Consider the following 18,241-nt stretch of genomic DNA (forward strand, 5'->3'; position numbering starts at 1 on the left):
ATCAAAATTCCACCATTTATTAAATTCTAGGGTTTCTGGGGGTCCCCCAAATGTATAACACCACCCCCCTTTTGGAAAAAGGGACAGCTTTCCATAGCTGTGCAGAAGAAATAACAGAAATGTTACTAGCAGCATTCAGTTCAATACATCATAGCACAGGGACATGTTTGAAAACACAATAACAGCTCCTCTCCAAATGATCTCCAGCTGCCCTGGAATTCTCCAGGCCTTTTCCTTCCTCTTGTCCAGACACAGGCAAACTCAGCCCTCCAGATGTTTTGACCTGCAACTCCCACAATCCCTAGCTAACAGGACCAGTGGTCAGAGATGATGGGAATTGTAGTCCCAAAACACTTGGAGGGCCGAGTTGGCCTATGCCTACTCTTGGGATACATTCTGGTCACTGTTTCAGCCTCCCAGTGCCACTTACCCAGTCACCCACACTGGGCAGCCAAGATGATGTGTTTCCATGACATATTCAAGCCAGGATGTCTGCCTCAGTATCACTGCTGTCTCATCCAAAGACCCTCCTTCCTTCGTCATTATCATCATTACTTATCAGAACATTCCTAAACACCATTAGCAGTTTTAATCATCACTGAACAAGCTAATTTAACCAAAACACTTACTACCACCCCCTCGCAAGCAGCAGCAGCATGCAAGGAAACAAAGAAAAACACATCACAGTACTGTATTTCAGGATGATTGCTGTGGAAGCTCCGCCCCCTTGCTGCAGTAGCCTGCCTGGGGTATCCACAGAGCTCTTAATTCTGTGTATCTGACGAAGTGTGCATGCACACGAAAGCTCATACCAAGAACTAACTTAGTTGGTCTTTAAGGTGCTACTGGAAAGAAAAATTTTTTTTTGTTTTGACTATGGCAGACCAACACGGCTACCTATCTGTAACTCTTAATTCTAGTAGCTTACACAGCTACACAGAAGTCCTGGTCTTGCAATTTCCACATAAAGTTATCAATCCAAGCCAATCTTAAAGATCATTAAACAGTTCTCAGTACAAGAAGGGGATAAAAATCACAGGTCCAGTCATTTCTGCCTCCCTGCTGCTTGTGGCTCAGAGGCCCCAAACTCCTCCAGTCCCACTTCAAGACACAGGTCTCAGCAATACAACGTTTTAAGTGCAATATGCAATGTAACACTAGACGGCAATGGAAAATTCAATGTATTTTCAAAAACACTTTTTTTAAAAGCATTTTTTTTAATATGTGTGTAGATTCCAGCACAATTTTAGGATCTCTGCTGCTTCCTCTCTGGCAAAGGGGGAATCCCCTTTTCCATTTCTCCTCCCTGGGGCCCAGTTTACTTCATCCGCTGCCCCAAACTCCAAATCAAAATGCCGCCACCAGGCTTTACCTGGGGCACTTTCTGCAGAATCTCCAGGCCCACCCCATCCACATGGGTGACCAGAACCCCACCCCTTTTCCTTACTCATGGGGCTAAACAAAGACGTGTAACTTCCCCAGTCACTTTTTTCCCTTAAACCCACTGGACTCTGGGTGATCCTGGCTGCTGCCCCCAGCATTAAGACAGGTCCTCCCAACCCTTGCAGACCATCTTGAGGCATCCAAGAGGTAAAACCACTGGCAATTATTATCACACACACTTTGGCAGCACACAAGCCTATTGCTGCTCCTGGGCAGCCTCTTCCGCTCGGGGAAATTCCGGAGAAACCAACTCAGGAGGAGCCAACTGCTCCCCTGGCAGTGAGCGGACGCAAGCCTGGAGTTGCTCCTTGGTGTTTTCCTCCACTGAAGAAAGCGCCATTTCCCCTTGTGCACAGACAATCAACATCTTCCTTTCCCATAGGTGCTGGCTTCTCCTCAGGAACAGTTCCCCCTCTTTCTGTCAGGCTCTCCGGCCCCTCCATTTCCTCCTCTTCCACAGAAGGCTTCCAGGGGTCAAGCAGCTCAGGTGGCCAGCCTTTCTCCTCTGAGGCATTTTCTTCCTCCACTGCTGGAGCTCCGGGAGTAGGAGAGAGATCAACTAGCAGCTCCTCCTCCGCTCCAGCCACCTTGGCACCTTTTTCTTCTGCCACTGGCGCCTGGCATGGAGTCACACTTTGCTCTCCAAGGAGATTTCTTTCCCACTCTATTCTCATTTCACTGAACCACTGCATCTGCTGCCCTTGATGCTGCTTTCGGTGCTCCTCCATCAGCTTGAGGAATACTGCTATTCCTCCCTTCATTTTGACTTCAGGAGCATGGTCTCCTAGGCCTTCTCTCCAGGAAACACGGCTCCCACTTCTTACACCAGTGTAACAAAAGCTGGGTGTCACCCCCGCTCTCTGCTGAGTGGTATTCCTGAGGGGGTTCCAGCGCTCCCCTAGGGTCTCTGCTCCTTTGGAGAACTGAAAATGCAGTGGAGACTGCTGTAGCTTTAAGAAGTACAATTTATTCCCATATGTATACACCTTCAGTCTGCATGGAGGGAGTCCAGATCTTACAGCATGGTCATCTTAAGAGAGATTTGTTCCCGACAGCAGAGCAGCCCTGGAGTCCAAGGCATCTCCCCCTTCTTCCCAGCACATCTTGCTCAAGACATTCTTTTCCTGTCACCTCACACCCACTTACGCTGGCAACCTTAAAAATCCCCAGCCTTCAAAATCAGGGCAAGGGGAGAGGACAGTTCTCTTGATTTGCCAATGGCCCTCTGTAGCCATGTATTGTTTCTTAATGGCCCTAGCTTGGCCTGGTCCTTTGCTTCAAAGGCTAGCTCAGGAATTCCTCTGCAACTTGTATTTCTCCCTTCACAGCCCAAACAATAAAAACCCCATTTATTAAATTCTAGGGTTTAGGGGGTCCCCCCCAAAAAACTTATAGCAATATACATGCAAAGCATGCACTCTACTCACTGAGGCACCTTAAAAGCCACTCTAGCAAACTTCTAGAGGGGTCATCCTGAGCCAGAACGGCAGAAGCTCTCTGAGGTCTTTTTCTCAGATCTTTTGAACTGGAGTTGCCAGATGCTCCTGCATGCAAACCATTTGCTCTACCACTGAGCTTATGCCCCTAAAGTATGCAGGTGTTTTCAGACGCATATCAATGGGCTTCGTTGTCTCCTGAGACAGATGGATGTCAGCAATACAATCAGGGCAACGATCAAGCCTGTGATCATATTGTCCCTTTATTTATATCTCTGTTATTGTTGCTGTTGTTGTTGTTGTTATTCTTAACCTGTCCTTCACTTTAAGGTCCCAGGGTGGGTAGGCCCATCCCCGGCCCGGCCGTCCATTGTCCTCCATGGCCGAGGGCGGGTCAAAGGCCAGCTCAGGCAGGTGGGTGGCACCCGCCCAGGTGAGCCTCGCTTGGTGCCGCAAACCCCGCCCACCTGTGGGGAAGGGAGGGCGGATATTCTTAACCTGTCCTTCACTTTAAAGTCCCAGGGTAGGGTACTACATTAAAACAGTTAAAAACAACTTACAATCATAAAAAATAAAGTGGCCCTTAAAATACACAGGTGTCAGAAGTCAGGGTAAAAGAGGTGCGTCTTAAGCCTTCACTGGAATCTGTATAATGAAAGTACCAGACACCGCTCTGTGGGAAGGGGAGAGGCACAGCTAGGGTCTCTCCTGGTCCAGCCCCCTCAGCCTTTGAGAGCAAAGGAACCACCAAGAGGGTCCCCTCTGCCAATCTTAGCACCCAATGGGGTCTATAGGAAAGAAAGCAGATATAGTGGGTAGATAATGGCTTGAATTTTTAAAAATGAAGTATTGCCTTTTAGGAAATGGTCCTGAAATATTGCTGAAAGGGTCAGGTATCCTGTGATCATTGTGGGGGGAGGGAGAATTGCACTTACCCTTCATCTGAGACTGTGTACACACTAACCTATTTGTAGCACCAACATGTACCTCAGTCTGGAATTGTTCATGCACATCCTCAACATACTGTTTTCAATCCAGACTGTTTCTAAACCCTGACATCCACAAGGGTGAGTACAGTTACTTAACATGCATTTGAAAACCTTTCCCTTGGTGAAGCTATCCATGCCTCTTCCTCCCTGCATATGCCCCAGGTTACGGAAAAAGGAAGTGGTGACTGCAGTCTACCCTCAAAGTCACTGGGCAACTGTAGGTACAACCTGGCTGGCATCACCTACGTCAGTTTTTATCTTTTTTCAAATGTATGTACTGTGCAATTACACAGAATCAATCTGCAATGAGCTTTTTTTCTTTTAATGAAACCATTTTCTCAATAAGTGCATTTCTGATTGGAAGATATTCCACTATGAGAAGGAAAACTCTGATCCTAAACCTCTGCTGCCTTGCAGAATATATTTGGAAGAAGAAAAGCCTAAGGAGTAAACCCTACACAAATCCAGAGTACAGTCTTAAGACAGCGGGATGCCGCCTTGTACGCCTCCTCCCAGCAACTCCTGCAGCCAAGCTGGTGTCACAACATTTCTCTGCTTTCCTTTGGACCACCCCAAGAGGGGTGTTTTGCCATCTGGGCAGCCCAGGACCTCCGTAACACTGCCCAGGCTTATGCCTGGGAAGATCACTTCTGTGCTACTAATACAGTGGTTTGACATCACCCCCAGACGCACACTCTATTGTCTGTCAAGACAGACGGATGCCAACAACAGATGGGGGGGGGGAGGAATGCACAATAGATTAGTTTGTGTGTGCCGTGTGTCAAAAAATCCCAATGATTCAGTTTCCATTGATTCTTGAATACGTTGTGTGTACACAAACTAATTGTTGAGTAGGGGGCACCACCTAAGATTAGAAGAATAGCTGCTGTTGTCACCACTGGTGGACAGAGGTTTTCCCCAATGATTGAGGCACAGAACATAAGCAATTCCATTTCAGTAAGTGGTGAAGCAGCTACATGAAGGGATCCTACCTTGCAAATGGCTTATGTTCATCTGCTGAGCCAAGATGGCTCTCAGCTTCTTGATTTCCTCTTGGTATTCCCTCAGCAGAGCATCCTTGGGATCCTCATTGATGCGGGGTTTGTTCCGTATGTTCTTGGCTCGGTGGGCATAGCGCAAGGTGCTGAGAGTCTCGTCGTAATTGTTGTCCGCAGGAGACAAGCAGGCTACCATGAGTGTCTTGGTATTGCCTCCAAGTGAGTCCTGCAGCACCCGAGTCAGCTTGGAGTCTCGGTAGGGCACATGTCTGCACCTCCCGTCTGCCAGGGCTGAGATGACGTTGCCCAGTGCCGAGAGGGAGAGGTTGATTTTGGTGGCCTCTTTGAGGCGTTCGCCAACAGCTCCAGTTTTGGACTGCCTCTCGCTCCCAGCCAAGTCCACTAGGTTGAGCTTTGCAGCCCTCAGGTGATCTTGCCCCCTCTCATCTGCAAGGAAGAGAGTCTGGGCTGAGTTGAGTTCTTGAAAGACGGGAACAATCCTGAACTGTCTAGAGTATACCAGACCTGAAGGGTCTTGTGCTGCACCATTAGCTGCTTGCTGTGATAAAGTGTCTTGGGACAGCTCTACCTGACATCATCAGACAGCAATGAGTTCTACAGATTATCACAGAATTGTGGAGCTGAACCCCAAGGGTCATCTAGTCTAGGGTTGCCGTATGTCCGGATTTCTCCAGATATGTCCTCGTTTTACGGTTTAAAATTTCTGTCCAGGTGGATTTTAAAAATTATGCAAAATGTCTGGGGGGGTGGGGTTTGTTGCGGCCCTCGTCCACGCGCTCCATAAGGCTGCTGGCAGCGGCTGCTGCGGGACTAAGAAGGGACACACGGTGCCTGGTGGCGGCGCTGCTGCTGCTTTGGAAACCTGGGCTTTATCACAGGCAGGGGCTGAAATTGCTGGGGAGCCACTTACAAGCAGCAGCAGCAGCAGTGAGTGAGCAGGCAAGCAAGCAAGTGCGGTGGGACAGGGCTTTTGAGATCAAGCGTTCGACGTCCAAGGCCTTGCTTGCTGGGAAACATGCCTGTGCTGGGCAGGGGGGGAACTACCTTTATTGAAGGAAAAGAAATCAGAGAGGAGGAAGGGAAGAGTGTCACCCCCACATGCCCCCCCTTTCCCATGTGTGTGCTCAGGGACTGAATCTGATACTAACCCCACCACAGCTTGGTCGAAAGTCGACAGGCAAGCCCTGCATATCTGGGGGGAGGGTGTGTCTGACTTCCAAAGCTATGCCTTTCAAAGTTGCCAGAGAGGATTTAAAATGCAGGTTGGCCATTGTGAAAACTGTGGAACGCTTATTGTCTTATACTGGGGGTGGGGGTGAGGAGAGACAGGAAGGTGGCTGGGCAACAGCTGGGGGCCCTTTGGAGAGACAGGAGGAGAGCATGTTCTATGCAAATAGGCAGAAAGGGAAGGCCCCAAATGCTGGCCACTGACAGGCAATGCACGCCGTGGCCACACTGTGAGGGGAAAGAGAGGCTTCCTTATGCCGCTCTAGGCAAATGTATCCTCTTATTTGCTTTTCAAAATATGGCAACCCTAATCTAGTCCAACTTCCTGCAATGCAGGAATTTCAGCTAAAGTATCCACGGCAAATGGCCATCCAACCTCTGCTTAAAAACCTCCAATAAAGGAAAGTCCAACACTTTCCAAGGGAGTCAGTTCCACTTTCCAACAGCTCTTAAAACTTCATTTCAAGCAGAATTGCAAGTAGCTTTGCTTCACCCACGGAGAAACAGACACTGCTGCCACCCGGCACCTTAACTCTAGATGCACCAGTAGAGCACAGGCAACCTCTGCCGTGCCTGAGGCAGACCAAAATTGTTGAGCTTTTTTGGGGAAATCAAAGTTGCTGAGCTTCTGTGCTCCAGCCCCTGCCTTGTCTCATTCACATCCTCAACACAGGAATTTCCAGCTTTTACCTACGACATAGATCTCCATGTTGATGGTGAAGATGGAATGGGAACGGGAGGAGTCCTTGTTCATCAGGGTGTAGCCCACGGCACGGTTTCTCCAGCCCATCTCCATGATGCGCTCACACTGGGAGATGCTGTGCACTGTGTGCAGCGACAGGCCTTTCACGTAGACCCCTTTCTCTGGATGCTCCTTCAGCTGCAAGGAGGGCCGTTACAGCAAGTTACAGTAAAAGCTGCAGAGAGACACTTGAACTAGGAAATGACCAGAAGCTTGAGGGCCACTGCTATAGAAGGAGAAAGCTCTTATGCACAGACAGTGGCACTCTACCCCAAAGAACAAACCCCACAGAGGTGATGGGTTCCTAAATCTTTCCCCATCACCTACAAGCAAGATGGGCCACATCTTGCTCTGCCCATTTATACACTGGTGTGTTTTCCCAGATGGATTGCATCTGGCACCTCTGGCAAACTGCATTTTTGGAACAAGAATTGCAAATGTAGGTCTTGTATTTACCAGTAATACAACAGAACTGGGGGAGGACTATCCTACAGCATATGGGAAGGATACAGCAGAAGGGCCAGTCCCGAGTGTCTGCTGAAAGAATCTGGGTAACTGAAAGGCCGGGGAAGATCTGAGGGCTTGAAGAGTGCCTGCTATTTAGAGTAGGAAATACTAAGATAGTCTGGCTCATTGTAAGGCAGGGCCATCTGTTTATGTGTGGCATTCATGGACATGACAGAATGTACACGGCCATTAGCGGATGCAACACTCCCACCCCCAAACTGATCTATCTCTACCATCTCCTGTCATGAAGGAGTGATTCTGTAAGCAAGGCAGATGTTAACAATTAGTCCCCAAAGTGGGAGCAGGTGACAGGGCTGCCAGCATTCCTCAGCCCCTATACATCTTTGTGTTAACCTGCTGAGGGAGGGGGAGAGAACATGCCATAGATTAGACTGCCATGGGGTGTCTGTAGCTGGTGCCAGAGAAGACGCCAATAAAGCCTGATAACCCGTGCCTACGTCTCAGTTTTTAGAAGCTTGCAGGGAGGACTTCGGAAAGTGACCTTCTCCTTGACATGGTGGCATAGTGGCACATTTGAACAGGGGCTTTGGAGCTTCAGCACCTTGAATGTGAATGGCAAGTGGCTGTTTAGACGGCAGAAAGTGTTCATCAATTCCAGGGGAAATGGCAGAAGAGCGCGCTTGTCTGTTTGGTGAGAAGCAGGCAGGGGGCCAGCTAGTTAACAGCTGAATGACCCTAGAGACACGGAGATGTAAAGGAGGAATATGGTCGGGTGTCAAGACCTAGAGTGGTTTGGAGCGAGGGAGACTCCTCTCCAGAAAGATCCTTCAGGGGGAGAAATAATTGTGTTTATTGGGACAAGCATATGTTCCCCCCATATACTGAAGGGCAGGATTTAGTCATATTTTGCACTCTCTGAAGCTACATGTGAGGACTTTCTTGTTCCTGTAAGCCACTGGATAAGAATTCTGCTGCGGTGTTGGTGGAAAACATGAAACTGAATCGCCAGTAAAGTTCTTACGAAGGGGAGGAGTGGGAAAAACAGAAGCTTTGATGATAATAACAACAGGAAACCCCCAAGGCGGGAAGGTTTCAATCTCGTCTCGGAGTGGCCTGGTTTTTTTTGTAAACAGCCAGGACATCTTAAGAAAGACTGTAGCTTTTTGCAAGACAGAGAATGGCGGAGAGGTTGCGTCTCAAGAGCAGCACAGCTGAGGAAGCTTCGTGGGAGGAGGAAGGCAGGCCACGGAACAATCTATAGCAGCACCTCCCACTCCCCAGAATCAAGCTTCAATAGGAAATGGTTCATCAGAAGAGGCGCCAAATGGGGTTCAACAGACTGTGAGAATGGCATGAATTGACCCACGTCAATCTAGATGGGCTCAGGTGCAATTCAGTGAGGAAATTAAAATTAATAACGTATTAATAGTAGAGTTAAGGGATATGGGGATGATATTTCCTCAATATACAAGGGGTTATTATAGCCTGGCCAAATTTTAGAAGGCAGAGTTGATTGTAACTCCCTATGGGGGCCAAGCAGTAAAAACCAGTCTAGCCCAGGTGGATTGTGAATACAAAGATTTTACAAAGTCCTTACCAGTTTTAGTACATGAAAAGGATGTTTACACCTTTGCCTTATAGGCAATGATCTTGCTTTTAAGACAGCATTTAGCTCAGCTGTTGCCTGACCCTAAACGGTTAACCTTTGGTGAATCGTCTAGCCCAGGGGCCAGCAAACTTTTTAAGCAGGGGGCCGGTCCACTGTCCCTCAGACCTTGTGGGGGGCCGGACTATATATTTGGGGGGGGGGATGAACGAATTCCTATGCCCCACAAATAACCCAGAGATGCATTTTAAATAAAATGACACATTCTACTCATGTAAAAACATGCTGATTCCTGGACCATCCATCGGCTGGATTTAGAAGGCGATTGGGCCGGATCCGGCCCCCTGGGCCTTAGTTTGCCTATCCATGGTCTAGCCCAGTGTTTTTCAACCACTGTTCCACGGCACACTAGTGTGCCGTGAGATGTTGCCTGGTGTGCCGTGGGGAAAACTGAAAAATTCGAAAGATTTTTTTTTTAAAAAAGTCAATTTTTCGCCCACTAGGCGGGCGCTGGACTGTGTCCACCCTATTTTCCATCCGTCCTGGGTGGGGATCAGATCGGATGGGATCGGATGAGAGTGGACAGGCGGTCCGCTCTCATCCGATTCCCCATAGAGAGCAGCGGGGCTCTGACATCTCCCTCTCTGCACACAGTGCGGAGACAGAGCTGTCATCCGCCGGCTCAGCGGGGATCAGCGGATCGATCCCAGCTGAGCAGAGAACGGTCCGCAACGTTTTTGTTTGCCATTAAAGAAAAAAATATTAAACATTTTCTAATGGTGGTGTGCCTCGTGATTTTTTTCATGAAACAAGTGTGCCTTTGCCCAAAAAAGGTTGAAAAACACTGGTCTAGCCAATGTGTTGAGGAACCTGTCACTGGAAATGTAAATCAGTTTGATTAAGCTTGTGAGTCAGCAGAAATTTCCTTGGCAAAGTCTGGTGAGAATATCGTGACCTCTCCTTCACCACTTCATGATATTGAATTTAAGAAAGAACTGCTTAAGGATCCAACTTTAGAATTATATAGAAGTGTGGAGTGCCTAGGGCTGGCGCTGAACCAAGAGTAGTTTCATCTGGGAGGAAGGGTTAGTTTATAGCCGGTTCCTTCCAAAGAAATCGGCCCCAGAGTGTGAACTGAGAAGACAGTTGGTAGGACCCAAACATACAGAAAGACTGTTTTACATCTGGCTCACAAATCTGCCTTTTCAGGACACTTGGAGTTTAAGCGTACATTAGGAAAGGTTACTAGGGAATTTTATTGGCCTGATGTGTTTGGAGATGTTAAGTTCTATGTCAGGTCTTGTGATGTATGCCAACGAGTGGGACATGACGGAGGTCATAAGCATTTCCCATTACAGCCCAGTGGTATTACTGGGGAACCATTCACTAAAACTGGAATAGTTATTATTGGCCCAATGCCACAAACCACTCCTCCATTTCAAATTAAGATTTAGTATGTAATCTAGCATGGGTTGTTTTGTCAGACTGCCGGATCTTGGAGTCTGATCGTAATACTTAGGGTTTTAGCTACCTCCTTTGTTTGGATCCCCAGGAGAAAGTCTAAAACTTCAGCATGAAGCAACAAAATCAAATTTCCTGATTGGCTTGAGAGCTGTGCTCTTTGCTCTAAATCAGGGGTCAGCAAACTTTTTCAGCAGGGGGCTGGTCCACTGTCCCTCATACCTTGTGGGGGGCCGGGCTATATTTTGAAGAAGAAAAAATGAAGGAAATCCTATGCCCCACCAATAACCCAGAGATGCATTTTAAATAAAAGGGCACATTCTACTCATGTAAAACATGCTTATTCCCTGACTGTCCGTGGGCCGGATTTAGAAGGCGATTGGGCCAGATCCAGCCCCCGGGCCTTAGTTTGCCTACCCATGCTCTAAATCACCACGTCCGTCAGGCTCTACCCAAGTCGCCAGTCTGCTGCATGGCCCACCAGAGGACCACCTCCTGCTCCAACCAGGCTCCACCCCCATGACCAATATAAGGCAACCTCTTGGCACCCATGTTCTGGGGAAGGGCTGTGGCTCAGGGGATGAGTGCACATTTAGCACCCAAAAGTTCCCAAGTACAAACTCCAGATATGGCTGGAAAATACTTCAGACTGAAACCCTGGAGAATCTTTCCCAGTTTCAGTAGACAGTGTTGAGTTGACGGACTAATGGTCTGATTTGATATAAGACCCTAAAAGTTCCTACTTATTCTACTGCTTATTCAGATGCTGAACAAAAGGGAAGCGGGAGCAATGGAAAAAATACGAGCAAAGAGACCCATCACTGAGGGTCCTGGAATAAGAAGGGTTCTGGTGATGATGGTGACAAGGAAAGAGGGATGGATTTCACATACCAAGTTAACCTACCAAATTTTTCAATTCAGGTTTCTAATTTTCTCTGAATAAATGTTCTTTACGTTCCTGACAATTCATTGTGTGGGGTTTATTTTTCTCACAGCAAACTGTCAGAATTCTGGAGTTTCTGGATTTTTGTTTTGTTTTTTGACTTACTTCAAACTAAGTTGCTAGTCTGGTGTCCTCACCTCCAGTTTTTGTTTGGTGTTTGGACCAAGGAGGTCTCTGATGTCTTCGTTGTAGATCTCCAGGTAAGAAGCCCTTACCAAGAACTTGGAGTTTTCGGCACACTGTAAAAAACCCGAAGCAAAAACAAGAATAGGCTTCTTAAGTTTCCAAGCTGATTTATACTCTGTCAGGATTGTCTGCTGGGAGAACGGGGTTCTTGATGGCATGATGACTGTGTCCTCCCTCCAGTATTAGAGGCAATGCCTCTGAATATCAGTTGCTGGGAACTGCAACTAGGAAAGCGCTGTGGCACTCATGTCCTGTTTGCAGGCTTCCCATAGGCACCTAGTTATCCACTGGGAGAATCGGACGCTGGACTATGACGGGCCTTTGGTCAGATCCAGAAGGGCCCTTCTTACATGCTCATGACTGTATTTTGAACATCTGAAACATGCTTGGAGCAGGTTCTCACTGTCTGGTCTGTACCACTTCAGATGGAAAGTGGGAGAGAATGCCCCATCGTAACGGAAATTCTTGCTCTATCTACTCTAGCTACACCAAGGGAACCCAATGTTTCTACTCTGCTAGTGAAACCATTTGAATATGACCAAGATGCGGAGACTTCTGCTCATGGTTGTTAGGAGAGAAACCAATTTCAAGCCCACATGTGCACTCAAGACAAGCCACGTTCTAGCTTGTTTCCTCCCTGGCCAGGGGCATACCGAGGAGTTGGTTAAGGGTGCAGGCCCAGAGGGGGTGCAAAAACTGCATGGCTGATGACATGTTGTACAGCAGGCACCTCCTCTGCAAGCCCAAACCACACCAACCTTTCAGCTTTTCACAGTGCAGAGAGCCTGTGATTGTCTGGATGCCAAGGAGGTGAGGGTCTGGGAAGAGAAGAGGCCAGTCTTCAAGGGGGGAGAGGTGTGTGGGATGCTGCAGGAAAAGGAGTGGCAAGGCTGGCTGCTACTTTTTAAGGGAAAGCAACACTTTAAACAGCTGCCCAGCAGAAACTGAAGGCAGGGGCAAAACTAGGCTTTATTTCACCTGGACCAAAGACCCAGTTTGGTGCCTCCCCCCCCCATGTGCATTTGCATACACACATACAGGCTGGGAGCCTCAATGGAGCCTCTGGAGACTTCACCAGGGCAAAAAACCTGGCTAGCCCCCCCCCAGCTACGGCTCCGACTGAAGGGGGTGGGTGTTTTATTTGGGTGGAGGTATAAATGATGGTGATGAGCACCTGTGGATTACTGACCATCAGAGTGGGAAGGCTGCTTCAGGCAGCTGATATTGGGTGTCATGGAAGGGGCAGCAAATTGTTAAAGATTTTGATTTATTATCATGGTATTTTTATGGACTAGGAGCAGGAAAGGTGCTTTTTGGCTTTTCTGCCCCAGGTGCTAGAAGAAACTGGCCAGCCTTGGCTACTATGCTCCTTGATGTGGGGTGTGGCGTCACTGGCCACTCCTCGGGCATTAAAATGACTTAAGCCAGCTCTGGATAATTGGTTGAGAATACATTGTTTGCATATCTGGACAGCAGACGGCAAGGTTCAGGTTCAGCATTTCCCACATTTTGGTTTGCAGCATTATAGGAGAAGTCAGAAAGATAATAGTTTGTGAGGTGGATATGTCATAAAGAAGCCATAGATCCAATTCCTGCTAATTCTCAAAAGTTCAGAAGAGAAACATGATTTCATAAAATAGATATTCATCAAGTTGGTGCTTGTTCAGACTAATTAACTGGGAGCAAAGTTGTGTGGCCCTCACCTGTTCTGAATCCCTTCCTATCCTTCACCTTTGCAAAGAAACTGTGGACACTTAAACGCTGCAGCTTTTTCAATTCTTAGAATCTAAGTGCCTTACCTTGGTTCAGAAGGGATTGCTGCTTCACAATTAGTATTGCTTCTAACTTCCTTATGAATACTGCACAATTATATTCCATTTATTTAGTCACTACTTGCAGACCAGATTAAAACAGCAAATCTAAAATTATATACTAGGTCCAACTGAATTCACATTGGATAAACATGTTTAAAGATTACAATTCTGGAAGAAACTTACATTGGGATCTACTTAGGTGTTTAGGTTCTGAGTGACAGCACAGTGTGGTTGCTGTTGTTTTCAATAATTGCACACCATTAAAAAAACAACAGAAAACTTTTATGTGCTTAATTCTTGTTTATCTGACTTCTGGTTAAGACTCAGGAGGACAGCTGGTATTTCCTAAATCCACCATCCTAAACACCCAATGTTATTTGGAAATTAGATTATATATTTCTGCCAAATCTCATGCGCCTTTCTATGTCTTTCTGCACCTGTGGCTCACATCTATGTGCCTTAAGCCAGCTTTTGCCAACCTGGCGCCCTCCAGATGTTTTGGATTACAACTCCTGGCCTTGCCTCACCCTCACTCCAGAAGCTTCAAGTATTTGGGTTGCATTTGTTTTTCTCCGGGGAACCGGTGCCAGTACAGTGCCTAGGTATACCTCTGCTCCCTGCCCCCCAAGCCCTGGCACAGTAAGGAGCAGGAGAGGAGCAAACTGCTTGTGCACATTAGATCATGGTTCAAAATAAGTTATTTTTAAACAATGTGTTTGAACCAGGCCAGGATCTCTCTACTGCACCTGAAGGCAATAGGTTGTACGTCACAGAAAACTATTATTTTCTGCCCACAGGATTTGCTGCCTGAAGCAGCTTCCCAACTCTGCCTAGTGGTATGGCTGGTCATAACTCTTGCTGGTTAACTGGAGTCACATACAGGTCACTGAAATTCTCTATGGAATGAAGTACTCCACCAGCAAGGAAAAAACCACCTTACAATTATTTACATGATCACATTTCCCAGGGAGAAAGAAAGACAAGTCAAGAACCACCGATCTTGCTATGGTAGGGTTACCAGACATCCCCATTTCCCGGGGACAGTCCCCAGATTTACGAATAAGTCCCTGGACAAATTCCATCCCCGGAATGTCCCTGGATTTCATCTAATGTCCCCGGGAAATGCAGCAGCGGCAGTCTCAGCAGCCCGGAGCAGTTGGCTCTGGCCGGCTTCAGGAGCTGCTTGGAAGTCCCCATATGATGGTGCTGCAGGGGCTCCAAGATGCAGCTTCCGGGCTGCCTCCACCTTCCCTGACCCCAGCAACTAAGCTGTGAAGGGAGGCTTAATGCTGTCTCTCGGAGCAGCCTCCCACCTCCTACTTGCGTGCAAGCAGTAGGGGGCAGGGATCTCTCAGGCAAGGGGAAGCCTCCCTTCCCAGCTGAGGGATCCGTGCCCCCTCCTGCTTGCACGCAAGTAGGAATGGGATTGGGGCTGCTCCAGTGGGAAGGGAGGCATCGTGCTGCCCGAGCCTCACTGCTGCTCTTGGCCCTCCTTCTCTGCCTTCCATGCCTGACCCACCGCACACTGCTTCACCACCACCATCACCACCGAAGAACCAACAACTCAGGGGCTGCCTAGGCTCATGGAGAAAGGAGATAGAAGCCTCAGAGGAAGGGGAAACGTGGCGGTTGAGGTCAAGGCCATCGCTGCAGCACCAACGTCCCAAACATGTAGTATGTATGTATGTATGTATGTATGTATTTATTTATTTATTTATTTATTTATTTATTTATTTAAAGTGTCCCCGGATTCATTGAAAAAAAATCTGGTAACCTTATGCTAAGGGTTGCTGGCTGACTGACTTTCATTTCATATCAGTCTGTTTTATTTCAACACCTCTGCTCAGAAAACTCAACCAAAACATGACTTTGCTCTCAGGAGCAACCTGTGGCTCACACTCCATGTTCTTGCTCCCCTCATGCAAAACGAGTCTCTCACCCACTTCCTGGTTCACAGCTTGCTTCCAAGCCAGAATCAAAATTCCATTCAAACTGATATTTGTTCTCTTTTGGAGGTAATCAGTGCTGTGGGGCTCTATGTTGCCTTATCTGTTGTGATGTCCCTGCTACCAATTTTAGATGTCTTTGGGGAGATTATGACTCGGCTAGCATTGGGGGAAGTCAGGGTGGGGCTTCTGGATTTTCTTAAGCCAGTCTTGGATTTAATAACTCACCTAGTAGCAGGAACACTGCAGGGAGCATTTCGATAAAAGTTTGTCATGTGCCCTCCTTTATTTGTCCCCTATACAAGTGTACCTTGCTTATCAGTTTTTCCAAGACAGCTAAGGTTCAAATTTTATCAAATCAAGTGTCCAAAGAGAGGCCCTCTAGATATCAGAATTGCTAATTGTGTAAACAAGCCCTTAGCCAGCTAGTCCATTGGACAATTTTAATCATATGTACCTGCACACTCTCAAATAAGTGTTCAAATGCTCTGGGAATTATGCCCTTCTGGGAAGATGGATCCAGAATCCCTTGCATGGTAAAAGACTTCCCACTTCCCGTCTGCCCATAGGCAAAGATGGTACCATTATAGCCTTCTGTAACACCCTGGAATTTAAACAGAAAATGCAGATTAATAATAACCACCAGCTTGGATTTGTGTTCTCAGTTCAGTGTCTACCCTTCCTCAAGAGATTTTGTTTGCAGGCAAACTAACCACAGGCATCAGCTTCTATTAAGATCCACTCAAATATTTAATTAGAATAAGCAAGCATCTCTGGGAGTGTTTCAAAAAGAATTGGATATGAGATAGCATGGATGTAGGGGCTCCATAGCCCAGGGCTTACAGAAGTTAGAGTTACTGCTACTTGCAAATTCTGCAATGAATTCTGTGATGAATTCTGTGTAGGGAGAATAGTCTTTCATACATATTGTCCTATAGATCAGCAGGGAACTTCAATTCCCATCATCCCTCATCACTTACTATGCTAATAATAGAGTGCAACAACATGTGGAAGACCAGAGACTCCCCACCCCAATAGATAACCATCAGTCTTCAACCATGCCACAGCTGAATTGCAATCTGATCTAACACAGGGCCCATCATCATCTACAGGAGAAAGAGGGCGGGGGGAGAGGAAATTGAAAAGTGTGTGTGATATATTATTATAACTACATACTGCACTCTTTCCTGAGGTATGTCCCTTTGAATTGGATTTACTTCTTGGTAGTCACAGAATCATAGCATTGTAGAGCTGGAAGGGACCCAAGGGGTCATCTAGTCCAACCCCCTGTAGTGCAGGAATCTCAACTCAAGCATTCCTGACAGATGGCTACCCAAACTCTGCTTAAAAACCTTCAATGAAGGAGACTGCATCACCTTCTGAGGTCATGCATTGGCTTGCTCTGTAATTTTGTTTTGAGCAGGTTAACATGAAATGAGGGCCCTAAGTCTGAAAAAATTAAAGGCCATTGATACAGATTTTTTCTGCTCCAGTACCTTAATTTCCCCCCTGCTTTAAGTTACCCACTTCCCTAGGGTAAGCAAAGTATGAACGCACACACTTAAGTACAGTATGTGACATTTATATCACTGAGCTGTAGATTTCCCAATAGGTAAAGGTAAAGGACCCAGACAGCTTTCTGGATCTGCTTCTGGTGCAATGGAACACCACAACAGAAGCCAGAGCGCTTGAAAACGCAGTATCTGCAGCTGGTTGCACTCACCTCTATGAGGGGGTAGGCAATTTCATTATAGATTTGCTCTGTGTTGTGGCTCATGTTATACGCCCCATCAAAGGTGAACTGTTTGGGTGGGTCTTCTGATGCCATAGGGTTCTGGATAAAGCACTGGCCACAGGAGCTGTCCATGTTGACCACCACCTTGCAGCCCAGCTGCTTTTCACGCTCATTCAAAGGGCGGCAACGCACAATCACTTTCACCGCTTCTGAGGCCATCTTCAAGGCCCATGAACTTGGGCTTGGAGACTTGGTGTGGGGCTAAGGCACGTTACTTCCAGCTCAGGAAGTAGGGCTTGTGCTCACTTCAATGGGGTGTCAAGAACAAGGCAGTAGAAAAAGGCAGCTTGAAGGCCAGCTGTTGTGCTGTCAGACAACTGGCCAAGGGTGAAGACTGTTTTGCCTGGCAAAGCAAGTAGTACAAAACAGGTAATTCCTTTTGAGTAAGATCAGTGCAGGGGGTGTGACCGTAACAGGGCAACATGTGCTACACCAGGTGATGAATTTTCTAGGAAAATATGGGACACCTGAAGTGCCACAAGAGAAGTGCCAAGAATGTGAGCGGCCGAAGGCAGTACTATGCTAGGGCAGTGGGGTGGGAAGCCTGGCAGAAGAACAGGTGTTCTTCCTTGGTCTTGCTTTGGCAGGAGCAGCGATCAGCAGTAGAGGCGTTTCCTCAGAACCTGGAATGTGAGTGTGACCTCACAAAGACCCTGCTAGGCAATGAAGGCTCCGGTGCCAGCGGCCTGCAGCTCTGCGCAACTGTGCATGGGCGGGCATGGAAGCCCTTTTCTTGCTTCCCCCAAGGACTGGGTGTTGCTGAAGGGAACAATGGGTGGGGAGACACGCATCAGTTTCACCTCTAAATCTGCTAGAGATGATCCATAAAGGGGGCTGTCAAGCCCAGAGCCTTTGTAGCTCCAGGCCCCGGCAGCCTGAGCAGCTGGGAACTGGCACGGAGGGCGGGGAATGGGGGCAGCTGGCCCGGGAGGGGGGCCTTTCTCCAGCACCGCTCAGGCCTGGCCCACAAGCGGAGCAGAGGGGGGGGACAGCTGAGGGGCCCGGGAGCGCGGGGAGCCTCACCGCAGCCTTACGGGGGCTCCGGAAGGAGCCAGGCCCGGCGCGGCCGAGGCGCGGGATCCCGCTCCGCCGGCACAGCCCCCTGCCTACCCGCCTCGGGGGTCGAGGGCGCGGGAGGGAGGAGCGGGGCTGGCATGGAGGGAGGC

At 47.9% G+C, this 18,241-nt stretch overlaps 1 protein-coding gene across 14 annotated transcripts in view; it reads right to left on the reverse strand.

Annotated features, from left to right (window-relative positions):
• KIF17 (kinesin family member 17) overlaps positions 1-18,241 on the reverse strand; it is a 38,680-nt gene that overhangs the window by 19,514 nt on the left and 925 nt on the right. For 7 of the 14 annotated variants that reach the window (XM_083592163.1, XM_083592160.1, XM_083592159.1 and 4 more), the window contains exons 1-5: positions 17,004-18,084; positions 15,738-15,884; positions 11,472-11,573; positions 6,805-6,994; positions 4,861-5,313 (exon numbers count right to left, since the gene is read on the reverse strand). In XM_083592163.1, the coding sequence (XP_083448289.1) occupies positions 4,861-5,313; positions 6,805-6,994; positions 11,472-11,573; positions 15,738-15,884; positions 17,004-17,234 (1,123 nt within the window). In that variant the 5' untranslated portion in view covers positions 17,235-18,084. The other 7 variants (XM_083592161.1, XM_083592164.1, XM_083592169.1 and 4 more) reach the window with 5 other exon arrangements.

This window comes from Podarcis filfolensis, assembly GCF_964270895.1.
Source record: "Podarcis filfolensis genome assembly, chromosome: 17".
Taxonomy (NCBI): domain Eukaryota; kingdom Metazoa; phylum Chordata; class Lepidosauria; order Squamata; family Lacertidae; genus Podarcis; species Podarcis filfolensis.